At 40.5% G+C, this 15,278-nt stretch overlaps 1 protein-coding gene across 7 annotated transcripts in view; it reads left to right on the forward strand.

The window, feature by feature from the left end:
• Stau2 (staufen double-stranded RNA binding protein 2) overlaps nt 1-15,278 on the forward strand; it is a 249,960-nt gene that overhangs the window by 82,910 nt on the left and 151,772 nt on the right. For 6 of the 7 annotated variants that reach the window (XM_051158718.1, XM_051158709.1, XM_051158693.1 and 3 more), the window contains 3 exons: nt 6,129-6,288; nt 7,510-7,617; nt 10,219-10,431. In XM_051158718.1, coding sequence (XP_051014675.1) covers nt 6,129-6,288; nt 7,510-7,617; nt 10,219-10,431 — 481 coding nt within the window. The remainder of the gene's footprint in view (nt 1-6,128; nt 6,289-7,509; nt 7,618-10,218; nt 10,432-15,278) is intronic. The other variant, XM_051158734.1, reaches the window with a different exon arrangement.

Here is a 15,278-nt window from a genome sequence, read left to right on the forward strand (position 1 = left end):
CCGTAGCAACTCTTCAAGACTTTTCTTGAACTTATGAAGTTAGGTGGACTTGAATTTGACTCTCAACACCTCTATTGGGGAAAGTTGTTACCTCTTAAAGTGAGCTTTGAGACTTTTCCTGTCACACTGGGCTTCTGTAAGAAATAAACTGATAGAGAGGACGTAGCCAGTGTGCACTAAGGAGTGGCTGTGTCCCCTCGTTTGATGCAGTTGTGTTGGCCAAAATGTCTTGTGCTGCAGGGATAACCTAGTGCAGTGACCTGAGACAGTAGGCAGCGTCACCAAGGCAACCCGGGGATCCGCTACAGAGGCTGATTGAGAAGACCAGGGTTGGAATGTAGATTTAACTAGGCCAGAAAGTAGTTTTGATGAAAGCAGAGCCGCCTCTGGAGGCTGCGGGTTCAAGAAGCCCATTTAATAGTTTAACTGCACAGCAGGGGGTTCATGGTTCATCTTCTAACAGTAGTAACAACATGGGATTATAAGTTTTGAGCACAAAATTCTTTTTTTTCTCTTTTTAAAATTTTTTATTAATTTATTCAGATTACAACTTGATTGCCGTCCCATCACTTATATCCTCCCATTCCTCCTTCCCTCCCGCTTTCACCCTATTCCCCTCACCTAGGTCTATGACCGAGGGGGATCTCCTCCCCCACTATCTGGTCATAGGCTATCAAGTCTCATCTTGGTAGCCTGCTTATTCTTTCTTTGAGTGCCCTCTGGCCTCCCCACCAAGGGGAGGTGGTCAAATATGGAGCAGCAGAGCTCATGTCAAAGTCAGTCCGTGCTCTCCACATAACAGTGGAGAATGTCCTGCCCATTGGCTAGATCAGAGTAGAGGTTTGATGTTTACTATTGTATTGTCCTTGCCTAGAGAGCAGAAAATTCTTGCAGCTTGGTTAAAAGTATCTTAATTTGTGGAAATAAATGCTTCATATGTTGAATGTTCATTATCAAAACTAAGCTTATCATTTGAAAAAATAGCAACAGAAGAAGGAACCCCATTAAGTAGAATGTACCACCTTTGAAAGTTAATAAACTTTAAATGTTTCTTTACCAAAGGAAATAAGTATTAGAGGCAAGGGCTTTGACACATGGTTTTCTGTTTGATGAAGCGTCCTGCGTCATCTCTCCTTAGTGCAGTCTGGATGCCGTTAATCAGAGTGCTCTGGCTAATCTTAATTGTCATGGTGCTCTAAGGAGATGTGATGTGTGCGATATTCAAACCATGTGGGGTGTATTACTAAGAATCATTGTTAAACCAGAGGATGAAGTGAAACTGGAATGAAACAAGTCAGGCATCAGGTCATGGTATTTCCTGTTGTTACTACTAGATTATTTTACTTTTTATGTAAAAATGTAATATACTTAATTTTCCTCTGATATTTATATGATATGATTTATATATGCATATATATCAAATGCATACCTACACATACACATAAAGCCATATTTGATGGCCCTAAAGGAAGAGGCCCCAAGGGCTCTTTAGTGTGCAATTAATATTTTGGTCAGAAAAATCAGCAGATTGTTTCAGTATGGTTATGTGTTATGACATCATATTCCAGTAAAGTTATAATGAACAGAAATTTTGTTTGTCTCTGTGGCAAACCAAAATGAGTTTTGTAATTGTCAGCAGACCTTAGTGATTATAGTGGCGCCCACTCCCTCTGCTGCAGTTAAAGGTCTCAGCATTCCAGTGTGGACCTCTACTTTCAGAAGTTTATAATTAATTGTAAGCATTTGCTCTACCGGGAAAACTTTCCATGTAAGATCAGTTCAGGAGTCAATTTATGACTTCAACTAGTGTATCTTGAAGTTTTATAGAACAAATTAAAATATGTATAGTTCTGTGAAGGTGGGAAATTAAACTTTGTAGATGACAAAATGAAGACAGTGTATATACATTATTCACACTAATCTGTTGGACTTTTGATTAAAGTGATAATTAGTAAGTCATAGGGACTTGTGCTGTCTAGTTGTAATCAAGGAACAAAAGATTCCACTTTAAGATTAATTTTAGTCTCTGGATGTTAAAAATAGTATTTCACTGTTGTTGCCTTTTTTCCTTTAACTTTGTTATGTTTCCTATTTTAAAAATAAGAATACTTATTCACTTTATATTCACTTAAAACACTGATTTTAAAAAACTTAATAGGAAGCTGTGAGTCATACAAATTCATGTTCAGAGTCTAAAACAGGGACTCTTTCTGCTGGTCTGGTCTGGATTTCTCTGGTCTCATAGACACTGCTGATCACCCCTCTCCCTGACATCATGTTGTCATTGCGTCTCTGGCTCTGACCCTCTTTTATCCCATCCCCTGCCATCTGTTGTTTCCCCTGCACTTTGATCACAGGTGTTCATCAGACTCCAGCCTTAGGCTCTCTCCTTTACGTGGACCGCTTGCAGGTGTTATCCACGCACACGGTCTCAATTATTACCTCACTAATCTGTGTCTTCAGTATGGGTCTTCTTCTTTAGGAACCTTCATTGATTTAGTCCCATTTGCCTGGTAAATTTTGACATTGTGGGCTCTCTCCCATTTATCTCAGACTGCTTGAAGAACACTACTACTTGTGTATTTAATAACCATTTAAAATACATTGTGACCTCAAGTTGGGGCATGTAACTTGGCAGTAGAGTACTTGTCGACCACATGCAAACCCTGTGTTTAAAAAACAAAACAAAACAAAAAACAAAAAAAGTGAGATCTCAGTTGGACTTTGGTTTGGAAACATTTTCCAGCACTAGAATAAAATTTTACTTAATTTTTAGCATTTTAATTACAAATCCTTTATTCCATCAAAATTGATCGTCTTCACAGTGCTGAAGCACTCAGTTCAGTGATCGAATTGTTCAGTCCTAGTTCTACCTTGTCTGGGCGCTTTGGATGTGATCAGACCCTTTGATAACACACCCTTTCCTCACTGGGGGCCTGTGCTATCACTGCTCTGTCTGCTATCTCTGAATCCCACAGGGTTCTTGTTTAAATACAGTTTATTGATGATTCCCAAATTTTGTCTTTGCCTTAGACCTTTTCTTAGAACCCAAACTCATAAATATGATTGCCCACTTGACGTATCTGCTTGGAGGTCTGGTCTTTTCAAAGCAGAGCTGCCCATGTCTCCAGCACACACATCCCAAGCAGAGCTGCCCATGTCCCCAGCACACACATCCCAAGCAGAGCTGCCCATGTCCCTAGCACACACATCCCTCGTATGCTCTTCATTCTTCTGGTGAGTAACTCTTTCTTCTAAAGCCCAGCACCCATTTCTTAGAGTTCATAGATCGTGCGTAGGTAATCCCATCTCTATTTTCAAAACTCACATAGAATTTAGGGACTTCTTGTTTGTTCTGCTTTGACACCCAGGTTAGGATGCTGTCATCCCTGTTCTGAGGCTTATCGCATTGTCACTGTTAGAGCTCCCTTGCTTCCACTGCCTTTCCCTTCAGTCTGCCCTCAGCATAGGAGATGGTCTTCCAAAATATGGTTTAGATGATGTCCTTTTCTGCTCAGAGTGGCTATCCATTTCTCATAGGATGGAAGTGAAGTCCTTAGAATGATTCTTTAAGGAAGGCCTGTAGGCTCTGGTTACCTCTTACCCCTTGACTTTCCTCCCTCACCCCCGCAGCTCTAGCCCGATTGACCTCTGTAATGACTTGAGCATGTCTGTGGGCCTCTGCACACAGTGTTCTGTGTAGCTCAAATGCACTGTCCCAGATTCCCGTCTACTTTGTTTCCTCATTTATTTCAGATCTTTACAAAGTTGTCATTTTTTCAGTGAAACTTCCTTGGCCACCTTATCTAGACAGAATACTTTTGAAGCCTGTTTCTTTTTCTTTTTAAAAAATTTATTAATTCACTTTACATCCTTGTTGCATACCCCTCCCCTTCTAGTCCCCTCCCTCTAACACCCCTCCCCCATTCTCCCATCTCCTTCTCCTCAGAGAAGAAGGAGGTCCCCCATGGGTACTAACCAGCCCTGGCACATTAAGCCACTGCAGGATAAGGCACATCCTCTCCCATTGATGCCAGACATGGCAGCCCAGCTAGGGGAATGGGATCCAAAGGCAGGCCTCAGAGGCAGAGAGGGCCCCCACTCCAGTTGTTGGGAGGCCCACATAAAGACAAGCTGCACATCTGCTACATACTACTTTATATTTCTCCTTCTCCTTCTTTTGTTTTTCAAGACAGGATTTCTCTGTGTAGCCTTGGCTGTCTTAAACTCACTTTTGTAGACCAGGCTGGCCTTGAACTCATAGCGATCCACCTGCCTCTGCCTCCCCAGTGCTGGGATTAAAGGCGTGCGCCACCACGCCTGGCTTACTACTCTATATTTCTTACTGTTTGCCTTTTCTACTATAGTGTTTGTTGTTGCAGGATCCTCTTATGAAAGATATTCTATAAGGAGTTGTTGATATATTATTATTACACATTTTAAGTTTTAAAATGTCTTCTAGATGTGCTCTTTCTTCTCTCAGCCTCTTATCCCCTCTCATCTGCATGGTTACAGCTTCCTACTCACACTTGGCTTCCTGTTTCATTAAGCAGAAACTTTGTTAGGTTTTTCAACCATGACTGTATTTTATTATGTTGTTTCTGATGCAGTCTAGATACAGTCTGAAGCAGCCCAGGGATCTTGATTGGGTTCATTTTCTCTGCCAGTTAGAGAATTAAAGGTGGGAAAAATCTGAAGTGCGACAGGTGGCAGCAGAGACAGGTCAGGCTCTGCAGACAGAATTAGCAGTTAAGAAAGGTGTTTGTTGGGGGTGAGGAAGCACACACATGCAGAGGACGTAGAGAAAAAACCCTCTGCAAAGCAAGAGAGGTAGGGAAACTCAGAAAGATGAAAAATCTAGTTTCTTGCTTTTAAAGCCTCTGTTGCATTTTCCTCCCCATCCTAGGGTTGATCAGTTTGAAAACAGCTAGTGTAGTTGACTGACCCAGAACTGTGTGACCTGAACAGGCCTTGAACTTGATGACTTCGTTCATCAGCAGGGGTCTCCTGGTGGGAGACAGAAGTCTGCAGAGCTTTGGTGTTAAGCTGCTGGGCTTTTGTTTCAAGTCAGGAAGTTAAGAAAGAAGCTGGCCATCTTGAAAATTAGTCACCTTTATTACCTGGCCATGGGCCTACTTCCTATCTGTCTGTCTAACTCCTGGTCTCTAACTTCCTATGTAAGAATTTGCTTAAAAACTGCACAGCACTACATCAAACTGTAGCGGAAAGCCAAAATACAAGGAGAAGGAGAAGAGGGAACTCTTATATCCTGTTGTTGAGAATGTATGTTAGTACATACATTATGGTTATCAGATTCTGAAAAGGATTTTAGGGAAAAAAGACTGGGGAGGAGGTATTTAATAGGGGTTAATTGGGTTGAAGGAATGTATATATTCTATGTAGTATAGCAGAATAACTGTATCAAAAGTTAAATCAGTGTTTCAAACAGGGAGCATTTTGAATGTTCCCTGCACAAAGAAATGGTCCATTTCTGAGGTAGCACACATGCTCGTTACCCTAATCCTGCCACTGTGTGTTGTGTACTTGGTAAAATGTCACTGCCTTCTACAATATGCATGCCTGCTGTGGCCAGCTTAAAATAAAGTTTTTAAATAATTGGCAAGATTCTTTAGCTTTTGTTACTGTCATATGATGCCCTTATTACTTTATGTCATACTAAGCTGTCTCTCTGCCCTTAGCTTAGTACAGCCATTATTTACTACAAGCCCAGTAATGTGCATGTAGCCACCTAAATGAGTTCACTTGTCTCCAGCTTCTGCTATGGCTCCCTGGTTTTCATAACAAACTATTCAGTTCTCATCTATCAAAACTGATTAAAACTTCATTAGAAAAACTTCTGTGATATATTTAATTTTTTTACTGTATTAATTTTTGTTTAGTGTTACATTTTCATAGATGTCAGTGTACACTCTTATGTGTAGATACATTGACTCATATTTTACCTTAGAAATATATTCGTGAAGTTAAAGTTTTATTAGGATTGGTAAGAGAATAGGCAGTCCATCACGTAGTTGCTAACTAACATTTTCAGTGATATAATCATATGGCTATAGATGGTTAGGGACTGATATTGAGCTGCCACTAATGCTTGTGTTTTCTTTTTATAGGTATCATTGCCCAATGCCCAAGATTTTTTATGTTCAGTTGACTGTAGGAAATAATGAATTCTTTGGTGAAGGGAAGACTCGACAAGCTGCCAGACACAACGCCGCAATGAAAGCCCTTCAAGCACTGCAGAATGAACCGATTCCAGAAAAGTCTCCTCAGGTGTGGTACTGCTGAGTGCACCGAGCTCTTTCCCATGCTGCTCTGGGGAGGTTACTGGTAGACAAATAAGCGGATAAAAGAAACAGTCTGTTCAGTGAGGGAAGGACAGTTTGCACTCTGGTGCTTCTTACTGTAGTAGACTCACACATTCCTGTGGGAAGACCTTGATTCACCCGTGGAAGTCACTTGCCAGGCAACATGGGTTTAGGCATATGTGTGTAAAGATGAAAGGTAACATAGATTTGCCTAAATTTAATGCACCTTCTATTAGACATCGACTACAATGTGTTAACCCACGTCAGGGACGTAGGCAAACACCACAGCAGGTTCTAGTTGCAGGGAGGTGAGCCTAGAGCCTTGTGCGTTACAGACACATCTACAGCCTGAGGTTTTGTTCCGAGCTCACGTCAAGGAGTGTAAAGAGGAGGAGACTGCATGAGAACTGGAGTCCTACTTTAGTGTGCAAATTAGTGCTAAGGTTATTGGGTAATTTAACCCATCCTTAAGATTTCATCCATTTTCTCCATAGAACTTCAGTGATAGCTCTAGATAAGGCATTTTCTGTAGGATGGTCAGTGTCTTAATCTCTTCTGCTTAGTATTTCACACTTTACAGTTCAGCCTCCTAGATTATCCCTTCTCCAAACATGGTACTGTTTTTTTTTTCTTTGAAATTTGTTATAATGGTGGACATCATGTTTTTCTGCTGGTGCATTTTCATTGCAACTATTAGATCCTAAGCTTCTTGGTAGCAAGGTTTGCCCCTTTATTTTCTTATCTCGGACACACTTTGTTCAGAACAGATGAGACCCTCCAAAAGTATGTATTAAAGATGCAAATGAGTGAGCGATGCTAGTCCAGACACAGTGCCAGTTTCTTGGTTTGAGTCCAGTCCTCTGTCTGCTGTGTAAGTCATGTCAGAACAGGGGAGTGAGGCAGGTACACAGCTCTGTAGTAGAAGAGGCGGCTCTAAAGATTGTGTGGTTGAGTAGAACATTTTCAGACTCAGCATTAGCCGCTTCTACTTCAGGTAAAATAAAGGAAAATCCAAAGACCCGGCAGCAAGCCCTTCACTGTAATAGTTCCAGGAGAACCCACTGTGTGTGTCCATGTCTGCTATGCTGACTTTTTGGCTAGTCCCACCAGATAGCAGAACAGTGTAGAAGTATTGTGATGTCCAGATCCAATGCTACCCTGTTTTTTTTTTGTGTGTGTGATGTAGAATGGTGAATCAGGAAAAGAAATGGATGATGACAAAGATGCAAATAAATCTGAAATAAGCTTAGTGTTTGAAATTGCTCTGAAGAGGAATATGCCTGTCAGTTTTGAGGTACGTGTCACATGTTTTTGTTTATTTGTTTTTGTTTTTTGTTTGATTGTTTAAACACGCTAAATGGTGTGCTAGGTTCCTGCAGGAGTGCATGTGTTTCCTGTGCTGACATCCATTCCTGTGAAACATTTTTGCCTCAGAGAAATAGAGATTATTGTAATGTTAAGAATACTGTCTTTTCTGTACTAGGCTGCCTTTATACATGACATTTCAGTTTTGACCATAAAGATTGTTTTTTAACCAAAATTTCTGTTACACTATAGGATTTGATGCTTATTTATTGTTAATTAGATCTTATTTAAATCAAGTTACGAGTCAACCTATTGTTTAGAGATACTATGCTACTATTCAATTCCTTTTAATTGTATATAGGTCAAAACATGTTTGACCTGTCTTGGGGGAGATGCTGGGAATCATACCTGGAACTTTGCCACATGCTGACTACATACTCTACGACTGAATGCCCGCTGTGCCCCAGAATATGTTTATCATTAACTGACAAATCACTAAAGAGGAATGAAATAGCTTTCAACAACTAAATATGCACAAACTAAATATTTATAGGAGTATATGAATTTTTAAAAAAGAGGAAACTTTAAAAATAATTTTATATGCTTTCGGTAGTAAGAAAGCTCATCTGTAGGAAGTAGGCAAGAATGAGGAAATAAGCACAAACTGGGGAGACTCTCCTTCCCGCTTCACAGCGCTGACCTGGTGGGGCGCCTCTGCAGTGTACTCACTGAAAGGGATGTTGGATTGAGAAACTGCTTTCTTCCTGAGCACAGTTCTGACAGGTCAGATGACCTGGCTGCTTTCCCGTAGGAGGTTGAAAGGAGCCAAAGGAGGAAGGCAGAGAGAGAAAGCACTTGACAATAGATTGATTCCAATAACAAGTCACTGGGAAAACTTGTGAAGTCTGTCTCATACTCGAAACTCGTGGAGTATGGGGTCTTTTAAAGACTTCAGTGATTAAAGGAGAACTTACGAGTCACAGAGGTCTTTGCATATCTGTATGCTATGTTTAAGTGTTTGATGTTCATATAGGTGATCTAATGTGAGCAATGAAAGATTAAACATCCAGTGCTCCCTATTCAGTCAGTAAACCGCTTTTTATGTGCGGTGCCTGTGTGTGTAGGCATGCAAATGTGTTCTCAGCCTAGAAGTTGACATAGGGTAGAGCATTCAATTCCCTTCCAGGTGCTGCTGCTGCTGCTGCGTGTGTGTGTGTGTGTGTGTGTGTGTGTGTGTGTGTGTGTGTGTGTGCGCGCGTGCACGCTCATGTGAGCGCACGTGCGCTAAAACTTAGAAATGAGCCAGGGACCTTTTGAGAAAAAGCTCTCACAGAGCTTGGCTAGGCTGGCCAGTGAGTGCTAGAGATCTTCTTGTCTTTACCTTACCCACTGTTAGGTTTACAGACATGTGCCGTAGTGCCTGGTTTTACATGGATGTTAGAAATCTGAGCTCAGGTCCTCATGCCTGCACAGCAGGCACCCTACTACCTAGGCCATCTCCTTAGCCAGTAAATTACTTTTTAAATTGATAAGAGTGGTACAAATGAATAGTTGGTGTTTAAGTTGGTAAACTTAAGTTACTTGGAAAGTATACAAACTAATTCTGTATCCCACTAATGTTTAGTTACTAAGATATTGTGTTTTTTAAAAATTCCTTTTCCTAATTGGACTTAAATATTAGAAGATAAGATTTCAGTAAAATATTAAGTGATAAACTAAATACTGTGTGTTCCATAGGCCAGAATTTTAAAGGAAACTAGCATTTTGAGTAATCAGAACTTGGCATCCATCTTTCCTCTACAAGCTGACATAGTTTAAATGTCAGAGGCAGATTGAACAATTCAGCAATATTCCTGGTTGAGAGTTGCGTAATTCTTCACACTGAAAACCTGCATGTCTTCATGGTCTATCAGTGAGCCGTATAAGATCACACCACTAGAATTCCTAAGGGTTTGAATCCCCTTGTGAAAACAGCCTTTCAGGTTTTTGATGGGAAGTTAATTTTCATCCTTTTTCTGTTTTTGAAAATCTGCCATGGGAAGATGCTTCATAACTCAATGGTGTTTGAAATATTTAAGTATATGTAAACACAGACTAAAAATACTACACATTTTTCTGTTCCATTATGATCTTATAGAATCGTAATCATATATGTGGTCCTGTAACATGGACCATTGTATCAGACTTCATCTTTGAATGATAAAACATCATCTTTGACTTCTGGTGTATCACCCTCACAGAGGACAACATCAGATATATATGTAATGATGTTATTTTCACTCTACATGGCTTATCCAGTGTGGGATCATAGCTAACATGCCATGTTCTGTGCTCTTAGCTTTCTGTTCTATAAGACGTGAGGAACCATGACTGACTGTAAGCTACATCATGTTGGTCAAGATTCCTTTCACCAATTTAGAACTAGAAATGTTTTACATGAACATTGCTGATATCATATCTTCAGAACAGCTATCTGTTACTGTAATTTTGGCATAAAACTCCAGATTAGTTGGAGAGACTATTGAGAAAGATTCATGCTGTTAAACACAAATGCTGGTGTGTTGACTAATAGTTTGCTTGCATTTAATAGGTTATTAAGGAAAGCGGACCACCACATATGAAGAGTTTTGTTACCCGGGTATCGGTGGGAGAATTTTCTGCAGAAGGAGAGGGGAATAGCAAAAAACTCTCCAAGAAGCGTGCAGCAACCACTGTCTTACAGGAGCTTAAAAAACTCCCACCTCTTCCTGTGGTAGAGAAGCCAAAACTATTTTTTAAAAAACGCCCTAAGACAATAGTAAAGGTAAGCATACACTTGTGAATATCCATGTATTTTACGTAATTATTGTAGTGATGGGCCACAGCGTGGTATTCTTTCATCGGCATAGACCACATATGTGCTTGTTGTTCTATAATATAGTGGAGCAGAAAAATTATATTAACATTTTAATATACTTTAGGTTTACATATATTTCTATAATTTTAATATTGCAAACACTGCTGAGTTAGAGTTGCCTCAAGTTTCTACTAAGTAACGTGCCATAAAGGTTTGTAGCCTAGGAACAGTTGCTACACCATGCACCCTAAGTGTGTAGAAGACTGTGTATATTATCTAGGCATGTGTAAATCACTGTGATGTTTCCACAGAATCAGAAATCATGTAATGGCATCTTCTCAGAGCGTCTCTCCATTGTTAAGCGATATGTGATTATAGTATACTGGGTATAGACCCCTGAGCCAGTGGGCAAAGAATAACCGCAATCTTTTTCCTTCTCTCCTTTCTGCTCCCCTTTCCACCCCCCCACTTCTTTTCTTCCCTGTTTCTTGTTCTAAATTAAGATGTAGATCATGTGATGATAAATTAATGATAACTTTATTTCTTTTTATATTTGTACTTCTTAGCATCCATTTTGTCTCCTTTAATATAATTCTCATGATGACCATGTAAAGTAGATGATATAATCTCTCATTTTACTTTATTTTATTTTGTGTATCCATATATGTGTATATGTGTATTTGCATGTATGTGGGCAAGTTTGTATATGTGTTCAGGTCGAAGATTAACATGAGGCATCTTTCTTGATCATTTCCCTTGTATTCTTTGAGGCAGGCACTCTAAGTTGAATCCAGAGCTCACCAATTCAGCTAGCCATCCTGCTCTGGGAATTCCCAATCTTTGCCCATCACTTACTAGAATTATAGGCAGGCCTCCATGCCACTAGGTGTTTTTGTGGGTTCCAGGGACCTGTGGTTCTCATACATGGGCAGCAATCATTTTACTCTCTGAGCTATCTCCCAGCCCCTATTCCCCCTGCTCGGATAATTTGCTCATTTCTATTTGGCCATCTTGTGGCGGAGCCTGCTTGCTGTGATCCACTGTTTTACAGTAGCAGCAGCACTGCACACCAGAACTTCCTAGGGTACCATGGACTGTAACAGGACACAGGGTGGAATCCTATAATAACACTAACAGATGATAGCAACATTAGGTACAGACTGGAAAGCACCCTGTGTGCCTGACATTGCCCCATGCTGTGTGTGCTTTGACATGCGTGCGTAATCCTCAGGGTGGACCTCTGAGGTCAAACCTATTTATTTTGTTTTCATTCAAACAGCCTTGCCAAGGAAGAATACAGAACATGGCTTTTCAAAGTGTTATAATCCTTTCTTTTATTGCGACATATTTTATTTACATGATAAAAGTAAAAAAAAAAAGCAAAGCTGGGAGTGGATGACTCAGCATGTTGGACAGGCAGTGTCAAATGCTCAGTGCACACAATGCGGGAGGAACTGGGGCTTTGTGCTGCTAGAGAACACCTCAGGTCGCCAGCATTTCAGCGCCTAACTCAGCTCGCTTGCCACACACAGGCGCGTGAGTCAAGGACGCACATAAGAGTTAGTAGTCACTGGTGCTGAGTTTCTGTTGTTTAAATTGTGCACCAGTACACTTGGTATATCTTTCACAAATTTTTCTCCTTTGTGCCTCTGCTTTATTTGAAAATACATACATGTATGCAGAAGTGAATAGCTAACTACCTGTTCTTTTTATGAAGACTGACTTTGTTTTACTTTGAAGAAAATGTAAATGGTGCATTCCCTGAAGTAGCATTCCATGTTGTTCGTAAGGTAGCGTTAAGGAGGAGTATGTGGATGTGGATCCTGATGGTGAGCTGCACTGGCTCTCTAGAGGGTGCTGTGTTCCCTGTGCTCTGAGCACCTGGCCGGAGAGCAGGGCAGAGCTGGCGTGAGGGCAGCCTCTGTAGCCAGTTTGCATCGTGACTTCTCGCCCTGAGTAAGCTGCATGGTGCTCTCATCAAGTGTGGCCAGTGCTTGTACTTGCTTCATGAGGTTAAGTCTTTACTGCAGCATGCGCAGAATGCGTTAGTAATTATGCAATGTTTTTAAATTACTGATGTATTAATTACTCAAACATTAAGTTGATATAGTACCTTATACTGTCTAGCACACGAAGGTACCCATGAGCTATCCAAAAAAAAAAAAAATCCTCTAAATATAAAGTCTCTAGGTATTCTATGATGGAAGAAAGTGCTGATTATCATATTGGTCACATAAGATTGATCACAATATCTATTAAACTCAGTCCAATCTATTTAACTGTTAAGAAATATATATATTTCTAGAATAGTATATAATTCCTGTGTTTGTTATAGCCACTGAAAAACCAGTTGTTAAAATACTATCTTCCAGAGCCTAGGGGTGGAGGAAAGAGAGCTTTTATTACATAAGTATGCGTTCTGTAATGTTCTCTTATCCGTCATTCACATCTCTATTTAAACTTGACTTCTTTAGAGAAGCCTTCTCCGAGCCTCTCCTACTCCTGAACTGGATAACCACCCCTGCATTTTTTCTTGCATACATCACACTTGGAATTACTTTTGCTATGTCTGTCTTATGTAAAATAAAACTTGGAGATTTTCTGAAATGTAGGCTATTTTGAGAAAGGAATGTTCATATAATGAACTGGACTCTAGATGGTTTAAAATATAATCATATTATAGGCCAATAAATAGATTTGTTTGGATATTATCTTGAGTTTTTATTATTTTCTTCATGTATTTAGATATCTTTTGCACCTTGGATATATGACTTCTTATATTCAGTAGAAGTAAAGAAGATGTTTATAATGAGCTACCTTCATTTTACTTAAAATAATAAAACTCATCACATTGTCTCATTATCCCTAGTGTCTCTCTGGTGTATCCTGCTGTCTGTCATACAGGGAGGCCATTTGTTTCCACCCGGAGACGGGTCTCAGATCCAGTTATTTCTGCCTGTACTGCTCATTGGACACTGGTAACTGTGAGCTCCTTCTGGGCTTGAAAATACTTACAGAGTCAGTCTCATGACAAGCACAGCTTACCACGTGATGGCTCTGGGTTTTTATTGCTTCTTTAGCATAGTTGTCTTTTATAAGGGAAGATCTCAAGGGCGGCTCTCCAGCACTGGAGATAAACTTTTCTGGACACAGTTCTTTATGAGATTATCCTTACTGGCTTTTAGGATAATCTGAGACTTGATATCAAGGAATAATGTAACTGCCAAGGCCATGGTAGTTAATGTCAATCAAGGAACAAAATCAAGCCATTCATGATGCTCTCAGATTTCTACCTTTACCTCAATTTTACTTATGCATATGGTTCATTGTCACTAAAAATCTGTATCAATCGTAGTTCTTTGGAACATAGAGATGTTCTTAGGAGAGATTCAACAGAAATAAAGAGATACAGACAGCCTCCCATTGGAAATACAGGTTTTTTTGAGCCTCTCCATGTGTATGGTGGCAGCATCTAAGTGCTGGGGCTCATCCATAGCTTCTTTTTTATCTTTTTACTGGATTATCAGCCGTGCTTTTTAGTTATAGTCTGCACTTGGCATTTTTATCATCTCCTTTTCATAGTGACCTTTTCCAATTTTTTTTTTCAGTTCTGAGATTATAATATCATTATAACATTTCCTCCTTCCTTTTTGTCCCTCCATACCCTCTCTTATATCCTACTTGCTCTTTTTCAAATTCCTGGCCTTGTTTTTTCATTAATTGTTGGTGTGTGTGTGTGCGCACACATACACATATATATTTCTAAATATAACCCACTCAGTCTGTATAATGGTCCTTTCATGTGCATGTTTTCAGGGATGTCCACTTGGTATTGGATAACCAACTAGTGTGCTCTTCTCTGGGAGGCCTCTTCCTCCCATTCTCAGCATGCCTTAGTTGCCTGTAGTTCTTTGTGTATGCTTGAGGACTCGTGCTGTGGTCTTTCCCCCCTTCTACTTCGGCATGTCTGTTGTTGTCCTTGTTCAGTCCATGTTTAGGCAGTCATGCTGGTGAGACTTTGTGTGGAGCTTCTGACATTAGTAGAAGACACACTCTCACAGCAAGCTCCCTGATCCTCTGGCTCTTACAGCCTTTCAGCGCCCCCTTTCTGCAGTGTTTCCTGAGTCTTGGTGCAGGAGTTGTTTTGTAGCTGTGTCCATTGGGAATGGGCTCTACAACTCTGCGTTTTGATTGGTTGTGGCTTTCTGTAATGGTCTCTATGTGTTGCAAAGCGAGGTTTCCTGGATGAGGGGTGAGCACCACACGTGTCTGTGAGTATAAGGACAGATATTTAGGATGTAGTCAGGGGTTATGCTTGTTTACTAAAATGATGGTTATAGTTTCTCCTCAAGATCCATGACTTCCTAACCCTGGGAAGCTGCCTGGGTTTCCAGTAATAGGCATGATTTCTTTCTTATTGAGCAGGGCTTAAGTCCAGTTAGAGAGCTCCTGGTTACCTCCAAGCCACTACTACACCCTTGGAGTTACCATGCCATGCTGGTCTTTGATGTGGCTCGTAGGTGTTACAGCTGGGTAGGACTGTTGGTTGTCACTCTCCTTTGGAAGCTCACATGGTGCCTTCTGATACCATGAAAGCTGGTCCTCAGGGAGGATGCGTTCAAGTCAGTTTCAGTTCAGGGGCCTCTGAACCCATGTCTGTAACACATGGTGATGTCTTCAGCAGTAGGGACTTACTTTCCACCTCTACTCAGCAACCAAAGGCATTATCAACAGTCTGTAGCATCTTGGGAGTCTCTTTGACAACTCCAACTAACAACTCAAAAAAGGAGTTCTCACCCTCATTAATAGTGGAG

Source organism: Acomys russatus, chromosome 2, assembly GCF_903995435.1.
Source record: "Acomys russatus chromosome 2, mAcoRus1.1, whole genome shotgun sequence".
Taxonomy (NCBI): Eukaryota; Metazoa; Chordata; class Mammalia; order Rodentia; family Muridae; genus Acomys; species Acomys russatus.